The sequence below is a fragment of the Pinus tabuliformis genome, chromosome 3_2 (assembly GCF_031772625.1).
Source record: "Pinus tabuliformis cultivar Carrire ecotype Pingquan chromosome 3_2, CPIR1, whole genome shotgun sequence".
Lineage (NCBI taxonomy): Eukaryota > Viridiplantae > Streptophyta > Pinopsida > Pinales > Pinaceae > Pinus > Pinus tabuliformis.
In genome coordinates, this window is record NC_142302.1 from 1,255,898,372 (window position 1) to 1,255,922,635 (window position 24,264).

Sequence of the window (24,264 nt, forward strand, 5' to 3'; positions counted from 1 at the left end):
CCTTTAAATGCAGGCATTTCCTGCTCTTCCATCCTAGTCTCTTCTTGAATGCATCTCGCCATCAATTCCTCAAATCCCGGAATTACATTATTGTTCAGAAGAGTGGTTCTAAGTACATACCATTTGGACGGGAGCCCACCAAGAGTTGTGATACTCAGTTCCCTGTCAGGAATGACTTCCCCAATTGATAGGAGATCATTCTTGATCTCAGTGATCCTTAAGAAGTAGGATTGCATATTCTCATCTTTGCCCTTCTTGATTTCCTTCAGCTTATTTTTGAGGAACAAAACTTGATTTGCATCACTAACTTTAAACAAGCTTACCAGTCTATCGTAGATTTCCTTGGAGGTGTTTAGCTCGGAAACATAGGCCACCAGGCGCTTATCAATAGAGTCTTGAATGATCTTCTTTGCTTTGACTTCACCCTTTGTCCACTTGTTCCTTGCAGCAACCGGTGCATTTGATGGAGGCTCAGTAATTCTGCCTCTCACATAGTCCAACACTTCCTGCTCTTCCAATGTCAGATCAAGAGACATCTTCCATCCGTGATAGTCAGACTTCTCACGGAGCTTGTCTTTGGCGGGGAAGTGTGATGAGGAACCCATGAAGTCTTAAGATTTTTTCCAACAGTCTTCGGTGATTGCTCTTGCTCTTGCTTGGGCTTTGTCTTCACCTCAGCTCTGATACCATGTTAAGTTATGGTATGTTCTATGCTTAGTGCAATTTACTTCAATTTCTTCTTATTAGCCCAATGTCAATTTCACTGTTTAGCAATCACATTAACATAAAGTAAAATGCTGATAGAACATAAATAAATTGACAGAAGACAAGCCAAGACAAGAGACACCAGATGTGGCGGCTAGCCAGGGACAAACCCCAATGTGGGGAAACCCTTTGATCAATTCTTCTATAATCTTCAATAATTTAGCAGAGAGAGAAATAGTACAAATATACAATTCTGTAATTTTATGACAACAGCAGCAAAACCCTAACCAGCAAAGTCAAAGCTGGTCAAATAAGTCAGAATTGACCTCCAATCAGCTTGGTCAATATCCCAATCAACTTGGCCTCCAACAGCAAGAAGAGGTAGCCCAAAACAATCCGAAAAACTCAGTCAAACGAAGATCAACAGAAGTCAACCTGCAGCCAACGATTAAGGTAGTCAACATTGGTCAAACCTGAGGTCACATCACCTTGGTTTGTGTGCCAAAATCTGTGGCCTGCCAAGGAGAAGCAGCCACACCAAACCCACAGTCCAAGAAGAGTCCACGCTGGTCAACGTTGGTCAAAGTGTCTTTCTGAAGCCCTAGTCAAACTTGGTCAACGCATCGCTAGCCAGAAAGAACTTTGTCCTTCCACACGTGTGAGAGAGATGTTGCTCCTAGATGTGTACCCAATCAAATAAGGAGAGAGAAGAATGTGTGATGAGATGAGATGAGTGAATAATGCCACAAGGTGTCTTCTATTTATATGAATTGTTGAGGATGTGTGCCACACATTTGATTGCTGCTCGACCTTGACAAATTGTCAAGTATATATAAATAAATTCATATCTCCATGAATACATGTCGGAATCAGATGATCGTTAGATGAATCCTACACCTCTCGACGAGAGGAATCCAAGAAAAATATCAGCTGCCATAAATAAGATGACCCACATGGAGTTTGGCCCTAGTTGCGAATTTTGACAGTTGTGCAACTGGAAACATACAAGGGGACATTCTCCTCAAGTGAGAGTCAAACTTCCGATATTCTTCAATTGATCCATTCCAATCTATCAAGTATGTTGCCCGTAACATATTTGGGAGGATATTTGTACTATGCAATTTTTGTGGATGATTTCTTTCGCAAAATATGGATCTATTTCTTAAAGAAGGATGAAGTGTTCCGCTCTTTCAAAGCCTTGGTCGAGAATCAAATAGGGAAGAAGATCAAAATATTAAGGATCAATAATGGAGCCGAATATAATTCAAATGAATTCAATGACTATTGTAAAGACGTTGACATTAAGAGGGAGACCTCTACTGCATATACTCTTGAGCAAAATGGTGTCGCTGAAAGGAAGAATCGAACTATCATAGAAGCCACCCGTGCCATGCTTCATGACTGAGGCTACCGAAGTTCTTATGGGGAGAAGCTGCCAACACCGTTGTGTATGTTCAAAATAGATGCCCGCATCAAGCATTGGACTTCAAGACACTCGAAGAAGTTTTCAACAGTAAGAAACCTGATGTTTCTCATTTTATAATTTTTGGTTGTCTCGTATATTTTCATGTGCCGAAAGAGAAAATAATCAAGCTAGATGCATTTGGGAAGAAAGGAATGTTTGTGGGCTACAGTGAAACTTCCAAGGCATATAGAATCTATGTGCCTGGTCAAAGAGAAGTGGAAATAAGTCATGATGTCACTTTTGATGAAGATTTTGCCCTTGGGAAACTTTGAGATCTTCCTATCTCTAGGAAGGACAATGATGATGATGCCGGAAAGTTCAATGAATCTCCATCAGATGAACCGAAAGCCCTTTATGGGTTGAAGCAAGTCCCTAGGGCTTGGTATGAAAGGATTGATAGCTATCTTATGAAGCTGGGATTTACAAGGAGCGAAGCTGACCTGAACCTATACTTTAAGATTGAAAAGGATAGGCCTCTCATTCTAGTACTTTATGTGAATGATCTCTTTCTGACAGGTGCAGACCTTCTCATTTATCAATGCAAAGGGAGTTGGCTTCCAAATTCAAGATGAAGGACCTAGTACTGATGCACTACTTCCTAGGGCTGAAGGTCTGGCAGAAGGAGATTTTCCTTTCTCAAGGAAAATACATTATGAAGCTACTTGAGAGATGTGGGATGGTGGATTGCAAGTCTGTGTCTACTCCGATGTAACTCAACTTCAAGAAGCTATGTGGAAGTACTGCTGGGCCCGAATTAGTGAATCCTTCTGAGTATCGACAACTTGTGGGGGCCCTAATGGTCTTGGTAAACTCCCGTCCTGACATATGCTTCGCTATGAACGTGTTGAGTCAATTTATGGTCGAGCCTCATCACATTCATTGGATTGCTGCTAAGAATCTATTGAGATATCTTCGGGGCACAATCCGCTGTGGACTGAGATACACTGCCGGGAATTTGAGGCTACATGGATATACAGATGCTGAATGGGATGGTAGTGTGGTGGATCGTACAAGCACGTCCGGGTGTTGCTTCTCTTTGGGGTCTGCTTCAATATCTTGGATGAGAAGGAAGCATAAATCAGTTGCTTTAAGCATCGCTGAGGCCGAATACATTGTTGCGAGTATGGCCTGTTGTGAAGTTTTTGGTTGAGAAAGCTCTTCAGTGAGCTATTTGAACACATGTTGGATACCACCATAATCTTTTGCGACAGCTAGAGGGGGGTTTACCTTTCAAATAATCTCGTGTTCCATTATCGCTCCAAGCCACTTTATCCGGGATATGGTACAACGGGGAGCAATAAGGCTCCAACAGATCAGGACAGATGAGCAGGTCGCAAACATTCTCACGAATTCTTTGGGGAAGGTCAAATTATTGACCTTCCGAGAGATACTTGGAGTCGTGGAAAGACCCTCCTATGAGGGTCCCGCATGAGTTGGACATTGAGCTCTAGGAGCTTCTGGAGTAATTCTTGGAGCTATGAGCGACAAGAGGGTGAGTGGTTCACCTTCCCCTGTGATACCGCATGATGGTTGACATATGTGTAGGGTGAGTGGTTCACCTTCTCCTACGACATATGCATAGGATGAATGGTTCACCTTCTCCTATGGCATATGAGCAGGATGAGTGGTTCACCTTCTCCTGCCGATGCCCCAACATACATCCTACCCATGGAGTCCGAGACTCATGGGAAGTACCTCTCATCTGGCCAATGAGTTGGGAAAAGTGATTAGGGACCATAGCACTACTGATGGACGCATCGTGTATTGCCGTACTCCTTATGCTTAGGATGCATGGTGTTCAACAACTTGATCTGGGATCATTTGAGGTTTTACCTTTGGACTGACTTTTGTCAGTGGAGATTGGTAAGGTCTTTTGACTCATTTTCGATCACTTCTTCATTATTACTTCATGGTTCAGCAGAGCAGAGCAAAGATGACAGAGATGGTACATGACGATAGGATGGCATGATGATGACAGATGAATTGGCAGGTGGAATTCTCCCTAATTGAGAGGGAGTGTTAAAATTGGCAACTAGGGCCAAATTCCACCTTGAGACAACTCAGATGATGGAGATGATTACTGCTCTGGATTCCTCTTTTCGAGAGGTCCAAGTTTGATATAAATATCATCTCATTCGGACAAGCAGAAGTGGAATTTTGAATTTATTCTCTCTCATGCACAAATTGTTAAGGTTGGCCTGAGCATAATGTAGGCTCAAGAAGTCCAATAGATGTGTCCTTTCACCCTCATCAAATTGTATAAATAGGAGTGACCTCTCACCTCATTTCGACATCATTCACTCACACATTCTTCTCTCTCTTCTTCTGATTGGGTCATACAACTATTGGGCAGCTTCTCTCTCTCTCACACGTGTGGCTGGAGGACGAGTTTTCTGGGACAGATTGCAGGCCGAAAATTTCAGAGTTCAGGGACAGTTTGACCAGTGTTGACCAAGGTGTTCTTGACCAAGTTTGACTTTGATTTTGGGTGGAAAAGTTCGATTTTTGCAGGCCGTACAGCTGGGCACAAAAACTGAGAATTTCTGGGCTAAATCACAGAACCAAAGTTGCAGAAATTTCAGATTGTTGACCAGCGTTGACCGAGACCTTCCAGGCATCATTTGACTTCGATCTTTTGGGGAAATTTCTGTCTCAGCAGGCCGCAGCTTTTGGCACAGAAACCGAGGTTTTCTGAGCACTTTGACTGCAGACCAAATTGCAGGTTGACCACAGAAAATTACAGCAGTTTCCTCTCTCCTTTGACCGGACTGTTTTGGGCTGATTTTGACCTTCTGATCAGGCCGAGTTTGACTGGAAAAGACCGAGTTGTTTTGAGGACATTTTATTGTTGCTTTGACCATCGTTGACTTTCTGATTTGACTGCAGAATTTGACAGGGCTGATTTGATTGTGTATTGGGCAAATGAATTTGATTTTTGTATTCTCTCCTTCTGGTGAACTATTGAATAATAATAAGAAGATTTAATCAAAGGGTTTTCCCCACATTGGAGTTTTTCCCTGGCATCCGCCAATTTTGGTGTCCTCTTGTCTTGGCTTGTCTTCTGCATTCGTTTTTATGTTCTATCTACATTTGTTTTTATGTTCTATCTACATTTACTGTCAATGCGATGAAGTTAATGTGATTGCTATTGGAAATTGTCATTGGGCTGCTAAAGGAACACTGAAGTAAATTGTGCTAAGCATAGAACATATCATTGTTATCTAAAATTAACAAGATGCCATGCCTTGTCAGTAGTAAGCTTTGAGGACAAAGCTTTTTGAAGAGAAAGTCATGTTATGAATAAAATATATATAAAATAATACAAATAATGTAAACATTAATAATAATAAATAATGATTAATTAACTAGTTATTAGATAATGAAGAGGTATGTCCCTAAGGACATGACCGTTGGTGAAGAGGTATCTGCTTAGGTATATAAGCAGACCCTCACCCTCATTGTAATCATCTCATCAATTCTTTTATACAATATTCAATATACAATTACTTGTCCTACAATGGATGTTATCATCTTCAAAGTATTCTGAAGATTATTGCTGAGTATATGAACTTTGTTCGTTACATTGGTATTAGAGCATTCTTCTGAGTATACAAACTTTGTTCGTAACAGAGACAGGTTCACAATATCGAACAATTTTGCCCTCCAAAATTTTGTAGTAAGAGCCTTTCAGATTTTCCCTTTCCTCAATTTACTTTTGATTGTGTCCTTTGCCATGTGGTTTTTGTATTTATAAATGTGAAACCCTAGGCAGCATAAAAGGGTCTTTTTTCAGCGAGAGACAGGTTCACAACATAGAACAATTTTGCCTCCAAAATTTTGTAGTAAGAGGCATTCGGATTTTTTCCTTTCTCAAATTTCTTCTGCTTTTGTCCTTTGCCATGTGGTTTTTGTATGTGTTGTAAATGTGAAACCTTAAGGATTGACCAACCCTCTTCTTTTTTTGGCATATAGGATTTCCCTATTATTTCAAGTCCACAGGAGCCCCATCCCAACTCATGAGAGCAAACACATTCTATTTTCACTTAAATATTGTTGTAGAAAATTTGTAGAGGCATGCAAGGCCTATTGTTTATAACACTTTGAATGATTTATATATGGGATTTATTATTTTGAAAAAGCTCTGTTGACCACTACTGGTCAACTGCCCATGCAGTCCACCTCCTTTCTGTTGGCAGAGAGGGGTAGCTCCTGAGCGACATGTCCGTGCCAGCCTACAGTCATCGACAGCTTGATCATTTTTGTTGTAAACCCAGTCTGCATGTTTGAATTGTAAATAATCTAAGCAGATCAGAGTCATGTATGTAAAGTTGCCTAGGTGGACCTAACTTTCTAATGATGATCTGTGTCCCGGGAGGTTTTTAGTCTCACCGATCCATGGATCGGCAGAGTTTTCCTTCAAACCCGACCCCAAAGCCGGGATGCATTTTGTTATTAGGACTTTAGGAGAATCCTAGCGTGTTAATCTGCTAGATTATAGTTGTGTCGCAGAACTGGGTGGTTTATGAGGGTCTATGTTAAAGTGGGTTCGTCCCCTTGAGATGTAAATTGTAAAAGTCATGATGTAATGTGTCTTGAGGGTTGAGAAATGTTTAAATCCCCTCATGAGTCCTAGGTCCTAGGTCCTAGGGGATGTTTCCAACGGTTTGGTTCAAATGATCCATTTAGAAAATAAATAAAATATTAAAATAAAATTAAAAAAAATAAAAAATAACAAAATAAAAAATAATAAAAAATTCATAAAACAAAGCAAAAACCCTAAATAATAAAATAATAATATTTTTTGTGAACACATGCAAAATATCATTTTTAAATAAAATCGACGGATGAGATCAAGAGATGTCTTGATCCTCATCAACGGTCGGGATCATTTCCTTCTTATAGGGTCTTAGGGGGTCATTTTACAGGTTTATCTGATCTGTGAGTCTGTACTGAGAAAGCTCTCTTGTAATCTGATTTTCTGATTAATAAAAAGACTTTGGGGTTCAAACTGGCTGGTGTTACTCTCTGGAATTGCTGTGAGATGTTTACTTTTCTGCATATTTCAGTTTTCAACAGTTAAAAATAGCTGGTTTTCAGAGTATTGTGAGTACAGGTAGCTTGCTCACATGCTAGGGTTTGAGTGTTGTAGGTTTTCTGGAATAATGGCAGGTATCTCCATTATTTCTTGAAATCTAGCAGCATTTCTTGCCCTCTTTGCTGATGTTTGCTTGAGGTGTGCAGGAAACCTTTAGGTGAAGGGTACTTGTGGGCGTTTGGGGAAGTTCTGGGCTGAACCAGCCGACTCCCACAGGCTGTTCTGTGCAGAGCCCAGCTGTTTGTGCCCTGGGTTAATCTTTTAAATTTTATTTCGTGTTTTACATTGAGAGATTTTCCTTTATTTTCACAGTGAAGTTCAAATTTCTGATAAATTGAAAATGTTACTGCAATCATGGTTGAATCTGGCTGTTCTGGAGCTTTAAAATTTTGATTTTGGGTAAATTTTGAAGGGTTTACTGTAAAATTTTGTGGATATCTGCCAGAGTTCTTTTCCTGCAGGGTATCTGTCATCAGGTGATGTTGCAGTTCAATTTTAGTGACCAGGTCATGGGTTAAGCAGTATGCGTGGGTGAAGCGTGTTATTTCCACTGCATAGATTGATTTAACAAGACCAAGTGAGCAGCGTGAGTTGCTTCCGACTGCTGCTGAAAACACATTGTGCCAAAGTGAGAGTCAAGCGTGAAAAGGTGCGTTCTGCATGTTTCAAATCATCCCAGGTATTTACAAAACCCTGCTGTCCTTTTAAAACTGCAAGCACACAACCAAAAAACGATGGAGAGGTTTCTGAAACACGTAGCCTGATAGGGTTTGTTTTTCGATTTGATAAAATTGTGATTTGATTTCTGGTGTATTGTATTGGCATATTCTCTTTTGGTGAAAGACGTGAGTGTTTCCAAAGCCCTGCTGTCATTTTCCACAAATCTTTTGTTTGACATTCGCCATACCTTTTCTTGTCGTTGGCTGTGCATACGTTGACATTTTTTTTCCCTTCTGTTTGAGCCAGCTTTCATTAATCCGCGGCTCGGTCTGTCACATTAGATTACCTGGAAAACGTATTTAAGTTTCACTTTCTTTTTTCTGTCTCTCGTCCAGTTTTGCCCTGCCGTCACCACTGTATCGGTCACCAGATCTTCAACGAGTTTCAAAATCGTTTCCTTTACGATTGCTGTAGACTGTGCTTCGGATGCATTGGGTGGTTGAGCCTTGCGTTTTTGCTGTAGCCGCGTTGATTGTGGGTCAAACCCGTCCGTCGTCTCAGTCCCAGCCCCGTTCTTCTTCTATCCTGCGTTGTCTCGCCTTTGTCTGAGCTGCGTCTTGCCCTGAGCCGTTTTTCATTCCCTTTTTGTGTGCCCAGGCCTGAAATACGCCTCTTCTGGCTGCCATTCCCTGCACGTTACCCCCGCCGTCGAAGGACTGAGGATCGTATCACTGCAGCATCGTTTTGGTCATTTTCTAATTCGTTTTATCTGCTTTGGTTATGCGTAGGTGATAGCATAGTTAGGGTTAGGTCTATAGAGTTTCAAATTCATTTCATTTAGATTTTAAGATTTGTATTTTAAATAAATAAAACATAAAAAAAAAGAGTGGGTAGCATATGGTTTACGATCAAATTTTAATTGATTTCATTTGTTTTAGTTTAGCATAGGTTAGTTTAGTTATAATTTAGTTGTTTTTTATAAATTTTAAATTTTAGATTTCATTCTTAAAGTATTTCCTTTTTTTTTAGGATTTTTACAAATATATATATATATATATATATATTTATATTTATATATATATATATTTTTTTTTTTTTTTATTTTTATTTTGATTAGCTTTTAAATTTAGATTTTAAATTTTTTAGGAATTAGGTTTTAGAGATTTTAAATTTTTTTTAGATTTGATTTTTTTTTTTTTTATTTAAAAAAAAAAAAAAATAAAATAAAAAAATAAAAAATTTTGTGGAAAATTTATTTTGCCAGTTTCAGTCTTTTTATTCATGCTGTATCTTTCACGCTGAGATTTAAAGCATTGCTCTCTTTATCTGATGATTGCTGTCTGTGGTTCATGTTCTTATATCATCTAGCTAGTAATCATTTAGATCTTCTAAGGCACTGGTCTATCAAATCAATAAAACCATTTTAGTGCATCTCGTCTCCTGGCCCAACTGTTTGGCAGTTGGCCTTCATTTTTCCTCAGGGTCTACCCCCCTTAGCCGTGGGAGACAGGCTTAAACGGAGAGACCGGGGATCAGAGTGACAGCCCCCGGTCTGAGCGTTGTCGTGCCAATCCGCGCGACAACATTTTTTGGCGCCGCTGCCGGGGATAGAGTTTTTATGTCCTTGGTCCTTGTTCTTCAAGCTTTTCTGTGCTTAGCTTCTTGTTCAGGTGGCGACTCCACTTCCTATATTATCTGCAAGAGTGTACACTAGAAGACATCCAAGCGGTCTGTGCAATCCTACTCCTGACCCTGAAAAGGTTTATAGGGTGCGATCACACAAACTCGCTTCTCGTACACTTCTTGGAAATCTTGGACAAGAAGCCCTCTCCGATATTCATTTGCTCTTTGAAGGTCAAGTTAAGCGCAGCACCATGAGTCTGTTTGCCCCTTGTGATTTTTCTAACATTCCTGGAGCCCCCAATGATATTCCATCTGTTGGGATAGACAAATTGCCTAACTTTCATGGAGATAATGCCATTACTGTTAATTCCCATTTGCGAGATTTCAACATATGGATGGCTAAGTATGCTAGATCTCCTGATTTTGACCATGAAGATGTCAGGATGACCCTTTTTATCTTGACTCTAGGAGGTGATGCTCACGACTGGTTTACAGAAAAACCTCCTAATTCTTTTGACTCTTTACAATCAATCATTAATTCATTTAGAGAAAAATTTGGAGATAAGAGAGAGGGAAGACATCTTGTAAGAGCTCTTACTTTGATGAAAAAGAGAGAAGACAAAACTGTTGAAGAATTTAATAGAAGGTTTAATGGTATTATTAGAGAATTACCTCAAGACTATAAACCTTCAGATAAAACTCTCCAAGATTTTTATATCGATGCCTTTGGTCCTGAACCATCTTATGAGTTAAGGCGTGCTAAACTTACTGATTATCGAGATTGCCAAGCCTTAGCTGTAGAACTTGAAAAGGACAAGGCAGCTTCTGGGAAGTCTGAAATCCCAGGCTTTGATAGGGCTGCTACGAAACTAAAGGAACCTAAGGGAAAAGCAGCCCAGGAGCCAGAAAATGAGCTTGTTCTTAAATTGCTTCAAAAAATTGAAACTATGGAAATCAATCATAACAAGGAGATAAACACTTTGCAGAATAGGTTAATTCAAATGGAAAGAGCGCAACCGCAAAATTTTCAGCCTCGAAATAATAATAACAGAAATAGTAACTGGCAAAGAAAGGGTCAATCTAGTGAGCAGAGGCCCCCTAATCCGCTTACCAATCTGGTGGATGATGCTCCTCCTTACTGTCGTGCTTGTGCTGATTTTCACGAAGAATCCTCTTGTCTCATTATCAGAAGACTTTTCGATAATGGAATGTTTGGGACAGGTGAGCAAATAAACGTGGTAGGGAGCAAGTTTCCTTTGCCCATGAATGATTGGACAGAGATTAAGGAAAGGAGCTATGATGTTGTGAATCCTCAATCTGCTTTTAGTATAAATAACCTTGAAAACGAAGATGACATTTTGGCCAGGTTATATGGTGAGAAACCCTCTCCTGAGAAAATTCTGGAAATTGCTAGAGATAAGGGTATAACATACCAGAGAAGGGATAAAGATCAGAGCGGGAATCAAATTCCTCCTCGAACTTTAAACCCTGGTATAAACTCAGGAATAGATGTCGACTTGGGGAGTTGGTTTAATAATGCTAAAATCTGGGTTCCCGTGTCTGAGATCGCTAAGATCCCTTCCCAAAGAGACAAATTACTAAAAGCAATTCAGGGTCCTCAAGTCAACGCTTCTCAACAGAAGATTCGTGAGGTTGACTATCATGATGCTCCTATTTATCTGCAAAGCGTAGATGCTGATAACAAGGATCATCAACCCTTCTTTATCACCTTATTAATCAATGGGTATAAATTGAATAACTGCATGTTGGATTCAGGTGCATCTGCTTGTGTTATGACTAAAAGGGTTATGGAACAACTTAACTTAAGAGTTTCCAGACCCTACTATAATATATGCGCCATGGATTCTAAGAAGATCGAAGTACATGGTTTAATCAAGGATTTGCAAGTCCATCTTTCGGTCTACCCAGACATCATGGTGGTTATGGATATTGTTGTCGTTGATGTACCCGATGCTTGGGGTATGCTGTTATCTAGAAAGTGGGCCTCTGATCTAGGGGGAAGCATTCAGATGAATTGGTCATATGCTATGATTCCTTCTCCTAGCGGTGACGGTTTCGTTAGACTAAATAGAGAGCCTGAGAGGAAATTTCATGTTGAGAATCCTAAAAAGCCTCATAACGAAATAATTAGAGAGCAATCTGACATCGGGAACTATGCTATCCTGTCTAACTTCATAACTACTCCCGACGAAAGGGTCAAAAGTCTTAAAGATGAAGTCTGGTATATGTATTTCGATGGTGCTTTCTCTAGTCATGGTAAGGGTGCTGGAGTTGTGCTTAAGTCTCCCCTTGGTCACGTATTCAAGTTTGCCTATCGTCTAGAATTTGAAGCGACCAACAATGTCGCTGAGTATGAAGCCATATTGTTGGGCCTTGAATTGGCCAAAGCCTTGAAGATTAAGTTACTTAGCATAAAGGGGGATTCCGATCTGGTTATCATGCAGCTCAAGAACAAATTCACATGTAGAAATCAGAGATTAAGAAACTATCGAAATGCTGTGTGGGATACTATGGAGCACTTCGATGCCCTTAACCTTGAGGCAATTCCTAGAGAGCTGAATAGTTCGGCAGATGAACTTGCCGTAGCTGCTACCACTTTCCAGTTGTCTGATGAGTTAATTAACGATAAGATTAAAATGGAAGTAATATTCAGACCATCTGTCCCAGACAACTCAGAGCATTGGCAAGTTTTTAATGATGAAAAGCAAGTCGTTCGTTTTCTCAATAGTCTAGACGAGTTTGAGGATTTCCGGTTAGTTTCTGACGAGGAGGGGTCTTTAGATCATAGACATATCATAAATCCCACTCCCAGAAATGTGGTTGCCTTAGAGCAACATTTTGATCGGCATGATGCCACGAAGCTGAGAGAAGAAAACAAGATGGACCCAGGTGAGTACCTTGAAGTCAACATTGGCACTTCTGAAAATCCGAAAATAGTTAAAATCGGTAAAGGTACTAGTTTGGAGGAAAGGAAAAAGTTAACCGATTTACTTCGTGAATATCGAGATGTTTTAGCTTTTTCCTATGATGAATTGAAGGGCTATAGGGAGGATATTATGGAGCATACTATTCCATTGAAGGACGAAAATGCTAGACCCTTTCGGCAGAAGCTTAGGCAGATTAATCGTAAGTTAGCCCCCCTGGTCCAGAAAGAGCTTACGAAAATGCTTGCAGCAGGGATCATCGCTCAAACTAGGCATTCGACATGGTGTTCGAATTTAGTGATTGTCAGGAAAAAGAATGGTACGATAAGACTTTGTGTCGATTTTAGAAACCTTAATCTAGCGTGCAAAAAGGATAATTACCCTTTGCCAAAAATGGAAACTTTGTTGCAAAGAGTAACTGGGTCTGGGATGATGTCATTGCTAGACGGTTTTTCTGGGTATAATCAAGTTTGGGTTAAAAAGGAAGATCGACACAAGACCACATTCACAACACCATGGGGCACTTTTGAATACATCAGAATGCCATTTGGGTTAACAAATGCTGGGGCTACTTTCTAGAGGGCCATGGATTATGCCTTCAAAGGGTTAATCGGGAAAATCATCGAAATTTACCAAGACGATCTTACTGTTTTCTTTAAAGATGGTATCAGCCATATAGATCATCTTAGGAAAGTTTTCGATAGATGCAGAGAATATGGAATTTCTTTGAATCCGACTAAATCTGTCTTTGGGGTAACTGAAGGGAAACTTCTGGGTCATATCATTTCTAAGGAAGGAGTCAAGGTCGATCCTGAACGAGTTGAAGCAATTCAAAAGATTCCTCTCCCGCACAACCTCAAGTCCCTTCAGTCTTTCCTTGGAAAGATAAATTTTATTAGAAGATTCATCCCGAATTATGCGGAAATAGCTAAACCCATTCAAAGTCTTCTGAAGAAAGATGTGAAATTTGTCTGGCAGGAAGAGGGCAAAAGGGCTTTCCAAGAAATCAAGTCTGCTATCGCGAAAGCTCTTGTCCTTGTTAGTCCTGATTACTCCAAAGATTTCATGCTTTTTTCTTTCGCTTCTGAGGATACCATTGCCGGTGTCTTGCTTCAAAAGAATAAAGATGGTCATGAGCAGCCTATCGCTTTCATGAGTAGAGCACTTCAAAACTCCGAATTGAAGTACAATACCATGGAAAAGCAGGCTTACGCCCTGGTCAAGTCTCTTAAGCATTTTAAAACTTATGTGGGTTATTCTAAGATCATTGCTTTCGTCCCACATTCTGCTGTTAAGGACATATTAACTCAAACTGATTGCTTAGGGACTCGTGCTAGGTGGGTTACTAAGATACAGGAGTATGATTTAGAGATTAGACCCACTAAGCTGATCAAAGGCCAAGGTTTAGCTCAAATGTTAGCTGAAAGTAATGAAAAGACTCTTGGTTTGTTCTGCCTTGACGATCTATCTTCACCAGAATTAAGAAGGTTAGCTGAGCATGAATGGTATAAGGACATAGTTTACTACTTAACAAACCTTGCATGTCCTAACCACTTAGTCGCTCATAAGAAAAGGGCTCTTAGACTAAAAGCCACTAAGTACTGCCTTATGAAGGATGGCCTTGGATGGAGAAATCCAGAGGGCATAGTGCTTAGGTGTGTTGACGATGTTGAGTCCAAAAGATTAATCTCCGAATTTCATTCAGGATTTTGTGGTGGTCATTATGCCGCTAGAACTACTGCCCACAAAATCCTGAGAGCTGGCTATTATTGGCCTTCGATTTTTTCTGATGTGCACAAGTATGTTCAAACGTGTCAAGCCTGTCAGCTGTTCACTGGGAAACAGAAGCTTGCTGCCCTTCCTCTACAACCTGTTATTGTAGAGGCACCTTTTCAGCATTGGGGTCTGGACTTCATAGGGAAGTTCCATGAAAATTCTAGCAATGGCTACTCTTGGATTTTGACTGCTACTGATTATTTCACTAAATGGGTCGAAGCCATTCCTGCTAAGAATGCCACTGAAAAGGTGATTATGGATTTCATTGAGAATAATATCATTACTAGATTTGGTGTCCCCGCTAAGATCACTACCGACAATGCCAAGGCTTTCAGTTCTTCAGAGTTTACATCTTTTTGTTTCAAATATGGTATTGTCTTATCTCATTCGTCGAATTATTATCCTCAGGGTAATGGTTTGGCTGAATCAAGTAATAAAAATCTCATAACCATTATCAAGAAAATAGTAGGAGATAACAAGAAGTCTTGGGACAGCAAAATCAAGTATGCTTTGTGGGCAGACAGAATTACTAAGAAGAAATCTACTGGTAAATCTCCCTTTGAATTGGTTTATGGCTTGGATGTTACCTTACTTGTGCACCTAAAATTGCCAGCCTATCAACTTCTCCAAAATTTTTCCACTGATAAAGATGTTGTTCAGAATAGGATAGATCAGATTGTGGAATTAGATGAGACTCGTCGGACAGCTTTTGAAACTACATGTAAAAATCAATCTAATATTAAGAAAAGCTTTGATAAATGCTCTAGATCTAGATCTTTGCAGGTTGGAGATATGGTTTTACTTTGGGATCGCAAAAATGAAAAACCAGGAAAGCATAAAAAGTTTGACAGTTTGTGGCTGGGACCATACATCATTAGAGATATAGCTGGGCCAAACTCATTCTACTTGAGCAGATTGGATGGCGAACCACTTGATCTACCAGTGAACGGCCAAATGCTCAAGCTGTTCTTCAGAGATGATATCTGATGCCATGGGGCATCTTTTGTATTGTATTTCTATCCCTACTCCTTGTCTTTTCAGCATTTTATTTATGTTTTTAGGATTAGATTTACTTTTCATGTTATTAGTTAGTCAATAAATGAAGAGCTTTTATCTTTCTTGTGCTTAATGTATATGATGATTTTGGAATGGACGCTACTTATTTTTATTTGTTTGTTGTATGGATGCAGATTCTGGATTCTCACATTCCTACCAGTGCAGCAACGTGTCCCCAAGTAGAGCCAGATGTTGACCACTACTGGTCAACTGCCCATGCAGTCCACCTCCTTTCTGTTGGCAGAGAGGGGTAGCTCCTGAGCGACATGTCCGTGCCAGCCTACAGTCATCGACAGCTTGATCATTTTTGTTGTAAACCCAGTCTGCATGTTTGAATTGTAAATAATCTAAGCAGATCAGAGTCATGTATGTAAAGTTGCCTAGGTGGACCTAACTTTCTAATGATGATCTGTGTCCCGGGAGGTTTTTAGTCTCACCGATCCATGGATCGGCAGAGTTTTCCTTCAAACCCGACCCCAAAGCCGGGATGCATTTTGTTATTAGGACTTTAGGAGAATCCTAGCGTGTTAATCTGCTAGATTATAGTTGTGTCGCAGAACTGGGTGGTTTATGAGGGTCTATGTTAAAGTGGGTTCGTCCCCTTGAGATGTAAATTGTAAAAGTCATGATGTAATGTGTCTTGAGGGTTGAGAAATGTTTAAATCCCCTCATGAGTCCTAGGTCCTAGGTCCTAGGGGATGTTTCCAACGGTTTGGTTCAAATGATCCATTTAGAAAATAAATAAAATATTAAAATAAAATAAAAAAAAATAAAAAATAACAAAATAAAAAATAATAAAAAATTCATAAAACAAAGCAAAAACCCTAAATAATAAAATAATAATATTTTTTGTGAACACATGCAAAATATCATTTTTAAATAAAATCGACGGATGAGATCAAGAGATGTCTTGATCCTCATCAACAGTCGAGATCAGTTCTACATGGATCACCCAAAACTAGCCGTTGGGATCATTTCCTTCTTATAGGGTCTTAGGGGGTCATTTTACAGGTTTATCTGATCTGTGAGTCTGTACTGAGAAAGCTCTCTTGTAATCTGATTTTCTGATTAATAAAAAGACTTTGGGGTTCAAACTGGCTGGTGTTACTCTCTGGAATTGCTGTGAGATGTTTACTTTTCTGCATATTTCAGTTTTTAGCAGTTAAAAATAGCTGGTTTTCAGAGTATTGTGAGTACAGGTAGCTTGCTCACATGCTAGGGTTTGAGTGTTGTAGGTTTTCTGGAATAATGGCAGGTATCTCCATTATTTCTTGAAATCTAGCAGCATTTCTTGCCCTCTTTGCTGATGTTTGCTTGAGGTGTGCAGGAAACCTTTAGGTGAAGGGTACTTGTGGGCGTTTGGGGAAGTTCTGGGCTGAACCAGCCGACTCCCACAGGCTGTTCTGTGCAGAGCTCAGCTGTTTGTGCCCTGGGTTAATCTTTTAAATTTTATTTTGTGTTTTACATTGAGAGATTTTCCTTTATTTTCACAGTGAAGTTCAAATTTCTGATAAATTGAAAATGTTACTGCAATCATGGTTGAATCTGGCTGTTTTGGAGCTTTAAAATTTTGATTTCGGGTAAATTTTGAAGGGTTTACTGTAAAATTTTGTGGATATTTGCCAGAGTTTCTTTTCCTGCAGGGTATCTGTCATCAGGTGATGATTGCAGTTCAATTTTAGTGACCAGGTCAGGGGTTAAGCAATATGCGTGGGTGAAGCGTGTTATTTCCACTGCATAGATTGATTTAACAAGACCAAGTGAGCAGTGTGAGTTGCTTCCGACTGCTGCTGAAAACACATTGTGCCAAAGTGAGAGTCAAGCGTGAAAAGGTGCGTTCTGCATGTTTCAAATCATCCCAGGTATTTACAAAACCCTGCTGTCCTTTTAAAACTGCAAGCACACAACCAAAAAACGATGGAGAGGTTTCTGAAACACGTAGCCTGATAAGGTTTGTTTTCGATTTGATAAAATTGTGATTCGATTTCTGGTGTATCGTATTGGCATATTTTCTTCTGGTGAAAGACGTGAGTGTTTCCAAAGCCCTGCTGTCATTTTCCACAAATCTTTTGTTTGACATTCGCCATACCTTTTCTTGTCGTTGGCTGTGCATACGTTGACATTTTTTTTTCCCTTCTGTTTGAGCCAGCTTTCATTAATCCGCGGCTCGGTCTGTCACATTAGATTACCTGGAAAACGTATTTAAGTTTCACTTTCTTTTTTCTGTCTCTCGTCCAGTTTTGCCCTGCCGTCACCACTGTATCGGTCACCAGATCTTCAACGAGTTTCAAAATCGTTTCCTTTACGATTGCTGTAGACTGTGCTTCGGATGCATTGGGTGGTTGAGCCTTGCGTTTTTGCTGTGGCTGCGTTGATTGTGGGTCAAACCCGTCCGTCGTCTCAGTCCCAGCCCCGTTCTTCTTCTATCCTGCGTTGTCTCGCCTTTGTCTGAGCTGCGTCTTGCCCTGAGCCGTTTTTCATTCCCTTTTTGTGTGCCTAGGCCTGAAATACGCCTCTTCTGGCTGCCATTCCCTGCACGTTACCCCCGCCGTCGAAGGACTGAGGATCGTATCACTGCAGTATCGTTTTGGTCATTTTCTAATTCGTTTTATCTGCTTTGGTTATGCGTAGGTGATAGCATAGTTAGGGTTAGGTCTATAGAGTTTCAAATTCATTTCATTTAGATTTTAAGATTTGTATTTTAAATAAATAAAACATAAAAAAAAAGAGTGGGTAGCATATGGTTTACGATCAAATTTTAATTGATTTCATTTGTTTTAGTTTAGCATAGGTTAGTTTAGTTATAATTTAGTTCTTTTTTATAAATTTTAAATTTTAGATTTCATTCTTAAAGTATTTCCTTTTTTTTTAGGATTTAAAAAAAAAATAAAAAAAAAAAAAAAAAAAAAATTATTTTGATTAGCTTTTAAATTTAGATTTTAAATTTTTTAGGAATTAGGTTTTAGAGATTTTAAATTTTTTTTAGATTTGATTTTTTTTTTTTTATTTAAAAAAAAAAAAATAAAAAAATAAAAAAATAAAAAATTTTGTGGAAAATTTATTTTGCCAGTTTCAGTCTTTTTACTCATGCTGTATCTTTCACGCTGAGATTTAAAGCATTGCTCTCTTTATCTGATGATTGCTGTCTGTGGTTCATGTTCTTATATCATCTAGCTACTAATCATTTAAATTTTAGATCTTCTAAGGCACTGGTCTATCAAATCAATAAAACCATTTTAGTGCATCTCGTCTCCTGGCCCAACTGTTTGGCAGTTGGCCTTCATTTTTCCTCAGGGTCTACCCCCCTTAGCCGTGGGAGACAGGCTTAAACGGAGAGACCGGGGATCAGAGTGACAGCCCCCGGTCTGAGCGTTGTCGTGCCAATCCGCGCGACAACAAGCTCCATAGAGAACGATTCCAGATTAATATTATTTTTATGGTTCTATGCGGATCTTGTTCAAACCCCTTTTTAGTGATAATGATCTATTCCTTCAAAGTTCTCTGCAAGACTCGCTCCATTTTTCTGTTTACCTTCTATCAAAATTTTGATTGTTTTGATTTGCTTACATTATATTGAGGAGTAAAAAGTTTGTGTGTTTAAGCTGTCCAATTTTATATACAATATCTTAATTCACAATTCTGTGAGTGGTTGAAACTACCAGGTCCATTCTCAGGTAGAAATAAATGCTTCAAAGATCATATGTGATTATGAGAACATTCTCAGTCTGTTTGAGTTAGACTTTCTGTGGTAATTTGCTACTAAGTATCTTCCCACACAAGCATTAGTGAGGATTATCGTTCACACAGAGGAGTACCACCTCTATAAAAAAGGAGGGTGCTCTTCAATCCCCAAGAAGATTCCCCTCATTTTTGACTCCTTTTCCCTTGCGAGGAAAAGAGATTGACAGTGGGTTTGTTTTCCTGTGTAAATAACTTGTTTTGAATTAGCAGTGGATTGCATATCTTTATTTTGATGAGCTTGAAGAACTTCTCATGTAGATCTTTTGTTATTTTTTCAGAGTGGGAATAGCAGGGGAAGTGGGGGTGCTAGAGAGATAGCGACAATATTGGATACTGCTCTCGTTCAGGCCTTACTGCTCACAGGACAATCAGGAGTGCTGGAGCTTCTTCAAGGTCCAAATTATTGTGATGTCAAGATTTGTGGAGATTTTATGCTACAAAGAGGACACTACTCAGAATTGATAGAACTTTACAAGTATAATGAAATGCATCGGGAAGCTCTTAAGCTTCTTAATCAACTAGTTGCAGGGTTGGATTCTCTTCCTGTACCACTCACGGACAAGCAGACATTTGGACCACAGTCCATTATAGAATACTTGAAGGTACAAATGAGCCCATGAAGTATAACGAGTGCTGTTTCCTGCAAGTGGCCATGTGTTGAAACATACAATAATCTTATTTAACCTTATATTACAGTAGCTATTCTATGGTGCTTTCTTGTCCATCGAAAATGGTGCAGTGTATGCTAATTAATTAGCTGGTTGATATTATTGCTGTTGCAGCCACTTGGTGGTCTTGATCCTGCTCTTGTGTTAGACTGTTCGACTTGGATTCTTGAAGCATGTCCTGAACAAACAATTGAGTTATTCTCATCTACAGACCCACCCCTTCCCCCTAACTTAGTTAATTCATACCTCAAGCAACATTCTCCACACATGCAAGCTACATACTTGGAGCATATGCTTGCACTACATGAAAGTGCAGTTTCTTCCAGCCTTCAGAATGAACTGGTAAGGAATTTATCCTTTCTTGTTTGTATTGTTCTTTAATATCATAAACTACTTAAACCTGTTGGTAAACATTTAGCTTAGTTAGCCATAAAATGGTCTGCAGCCGAATTACTATCATGCATTAGGTTTATTTGCATTCTGAGCTCAACTGACATCCTTGATGATTCATTTAGGTGCAAATTTTTCTTGCAAAAGTTCTGGATGAGTACACAGAGCTGAGAGCTCAAGGGAAATGGGATGAAAGGCAGTATTCCACTGTTAGGCAAAAGCTTTTGTCTGCATTGGAGAATACTTCTGGTTATAACCCTGAGGTCTTGCTGAAACGCCTTCCTCCTGATGCTCTTTATGAAGAGCGTGCCTTCTTGTTAGGGAAGATGCAACAACATGAACTTGCCTTGACACTTTATGCACACAAGGTATTCTCTATTTTAGGCTGGTTTTGTTTTTTGAGCATGTGAAAAGATTCTTGGAATATAAGAAGTATTTCCTTGTTTGCTTTTATCTTGTCAAAAAACATACAATGGCTATGTTTCTGTGGATGACTATATCTGATGATTGTATCTCAATGCACAGCTTCATGAGCCTGAGCTTGCTCTTTGTTATTGTGATCGTATCTATCTTGCTGCCACCTTAGTTATAAATGGTAAGATGACAAGCAGTCCAGGGGCACTACATCAACCAGATCAGAGAGCATCTTTCAATATCTATCTCACACTCCTGCAAGTATATCTCAATCCACAGAAATCAACAAAGGAATTTGATAGAACTATTGCTACCCTTACTTCATTCAGAGGACCAGTAACACAGAAAATTGGTTTTGCACATAAAGTGAAGGGACATGTGGCAAAAAAAATTGCTGAAATTGAAGGTCCCGAAGATATTATACAAAGCCTTAGTAGTACTGACAGTGCTCCAGAAAGTGGGCGGAGTGATGGAGAAGAATCAACTGAAGGAGGAAAGAATATGGAGGGAATGATGCTTAATGAGGCACTAAATCTTCTCAGCCGAAGATGGGACCGTATCAATGGGGCTCAGGCACTCCGTTTGCTACCTTCAGACACCAAATTGCAGGTAGATACTGCAATCATTTCTCTTCTCGGATTGTTATTATACTTGCAGGATTAACCCCTTTACTACTGTTAACACTGAACAGCAATTGCTTCCATTTCTTGAACCATTGTTGAAAAAATCAAGTGAAGCCCGGCGCAATTTGTCAGTCATAAAGAGCCTTCGTCATAGTGAAAATTTGCAGGTATGACTAATATACAAAAACATGTTTTTATGGGTATCCAAGTATTTATCTAAACATGATTAACTCATTTGACTTTTCTCTGCCAGGTTAAAGATGAACTTTACAAGAGTAGAAAACGAGTAGTAAAGATCAGTAGTGAAAGCACTTGTTCTCTCTGTAACAAGCGTATTGGGAGCAGTGTATTTGCTGTGTATCCAAATGGAACTACTCTGGTGCACTTTGTCTGTTTCCGAGATTCCCAGACCATCAAAGCTGTGGCTGCTAAACCAAACTTAAGAGCATTATAATTCCTATATTTCTGTATCATCTTCTCTTATTCTTGCAATCACCACTGCAGTTCGAATTTGCAGGTTGTGTTCATTATCCTTATCTCAATATATTGTATTTAGTTTCCATGCTTTTGGTTTGGCTTCTACGAAACGGGATACTACTACTGCTTACTTGTGAAAGTACTGATTTTAAGGAGAAACAACATGTATGCTCTAAAATGTAAATTTATCAAGGTTTTGTGATCCTATTAATCACTAACCTTTTTGAGAGTTTTCTTTTATTTATTTCAAATTTCGAATTGTTTTCATATATGTATTTTGTCATATTATTTTACATATCTTCCATATTCGTGTAGGAAGCTGTAGTTAAGCTTTCCCTACATGTTGCTTTTGACATACTTGTGACCATAAATAGGCTTGGTGAAAAACTAGCAAGCTCAAAGGGTAGCAGTTTTACTCAGATTAAAATTGGAAAAAATGACTAAAGAAAACAAAAATAAAAAAGCACTATCATTTCATCACTCTTAACATATTTTTGAACGCTACTCTAGGTGATATTTACATAGTTAAAATTTCTTAAGATATTTCACAAAGAGTAAGTTAAATCAATTGAAAAGGAGAGCAATTATTCAAAAATTGGCTTTACCAATCCTTTTGTATCATGTGTATACAATTATCAAAATTTCAAAAGAGCACAGTAGAAATAGTTTAAAACATCAAATAGTTAATCTGATCACGCATTAGATCCAATTGTGGAGAATGAGGATGGATCAATAGTTGTAAGGTACGATGAGCTGATAAATAACAAGGAATTTAACAAGACACATTGATCTTGTGACCAGAAACCACCCGCCATCCATGTGTTGACTTTTGATAGGTTAAGGGACCAAATATAACCATACAAAAACTGTTGGCAATCTAATCTGTAACGGTTATGGTAATTTGTATTATTCACTTGAAGGAATATGAAATCTCAAGTGAATAGTCATTAGGAGTCCAAGAGACCTTGGAAGTTGAATGCAAAGGTAATAGAAAATGTATTTATATATGCGTCATTTGAATAAAATGCATTCATACTTATCTTACATTGGTGTGTTTAACAATGGTATTAGAGCTTTGTGTATGAGAAGATGTCCCTTTTAGTTTCAACAATGTTTCATCCTCCACTTTAGTCATGACAAGCATGTTGTCAGATGCCTTCCTTATTCCAACTTTTCCTTCAAAGATGTGGATGGAGTGGCCTTGTTGTTGAATGTGCATAAGGGACAACAAGTTCCTTTGTAGCTCTAGAAGACAAAGCACATCATGCAGAAGAAAATATGGGAATATAGATAGTTTAAACTTGATGATGCCAATTCCCAAAGGTTTGAGACTTGACTTAATTGCAAAATACACTATTCCATCCACATTATCACTGAAGTCTTCAAAGAAGTCTCTCTGAGAGTCCACAAGGCATGTTGCATCTGTATCATGTAGCTATGCATCTCTCCTAGAATCAAATGAAGTATGAAACAAATCTTCAATAACTCCAATATTACAATGGGAAACAATATAATGAGCAGATTCAAGTGCTTTACCTTTGGCTAGAGTTGGTGTTTAAACTTTGTCTCCTTTCTAATCTTGTTTGTCTTTGATATTCTTCCATGGGATTATGCATGTTGATGCATCATGTCCATTTCTATTGCAACAAATGCAATGGAGATTAGTTCTATCTCCTTGATGGTGTTGTTGTAACATTTTTATTTCCAATGGAATTTTTATTTATTTCTTCTATACTACCCTACCTAATTTAAAGAGAGGAAGACCTCCTTCAAGTGTAGGAGTACTTATAGAGTAGCCATGGGCATAAAAAAATGCTAAATATACTCAAACTCAGATTAAAAAGTAAGCTTTAATGTTCCTATGATGGTCTTTGGATTGGAACTTCTTCCTGGGGTAAATGCTCTGTGGTAATAGTGTAAGTTCTTGAATTCACTTCCCTTGTCGATCTGGAAGGTATGACATTAAATTCAATAGGGGATAAGTAGGAAGAATAGATGTTGGAAATTTTGAGAGGGGTGAATCTGTATTTATTTTCAATTGTTACTTTTACCAGTTAGATCACTTATATTTAGAACACAAAATGAACAATAAGAATGAATGCTTTTATTAATTTCTTCTTTACAATAAATCAAGTACAATATATGTAGGCCTCCAACCCTAGATGAAGACACCGACCTTCAATTCCCCACTGTCCAACCTGTAATGTGCCAAGCACCGACTTGGACTTTCCAAAGCACCAATATTGTCAATTTTGAGGCACCAACCTCAAGGGCTCCAACCTTGTCAATTTTGAGGCACCGACCTCAAGGGCTCCAACCCTATATCCGGTTCAGGCTCCAACCTGGTTTCTTGAGGATTCCGATCCTCTAGGGCTCCAACCCTATCTTCCAAGGCACCAACCTTGTCTTTTTGAGGCTCCAACCTTTACTTTACTTCGTCAAGATGTATTTGGTTATACTTCACGACTCCCATTGTCTTCTTCAAGAAGCCTTGTCAGTCTTCAACTATGCTTTCCCTTAGTCTCCACATCACGTCATTAATGAAAACCTTGTCTTCTTAGAAGGTATCACTACTGCGCTTCATTTCACCCAAACAAAATCTCCAAGTTTACCTCATTATGGCTTC

At 39.0% G+C, this 24,264-nt stretch overlaps 1 protein-coding gene across 1 annotated transcript in view; it reads left to right on the top strand.

Annotated features, from left to right (window-relative positions):
- EMB2754 (Vacuolar sorting protein 39) overlaps window positions 1-21,905 on the top strand; it is a 229,463-nt gene extending 207,558 nt beyond the window's left edge. Inside the window, exons 7-12 of the mRNA XM_089417889.1 lie at window positions 19,345-19,668; window positions 19,849-20,076; window positions 20,250-20,492; window positions 20,650-21,147; window positions 21,230-21,328; window positions 21,415-21,905. Of these exons, the coding sequence (XP_089274015.1) occupies window positions 19,345-19,668; window positions 19,849-20,076; window positions 20,250-20,492; window positions 20,650-21,147; window positions 21,230-21,328; window positions 21,415-21,615 (1,593 nt within the window). The 3' untranslated portion in view covers window positions 21,616-21,905. The remainder of the gene's footprint in view (window positions 1-19,344; window positions 19,669-19,848; window positions 20,077-20,249; window positions 20,493-20,649; window positions 21,148-21,229; window positions 21,329-21,414) is intronic.
- Window positions 21,906-24,264: the final 2,359 nt, after the last annotated feature.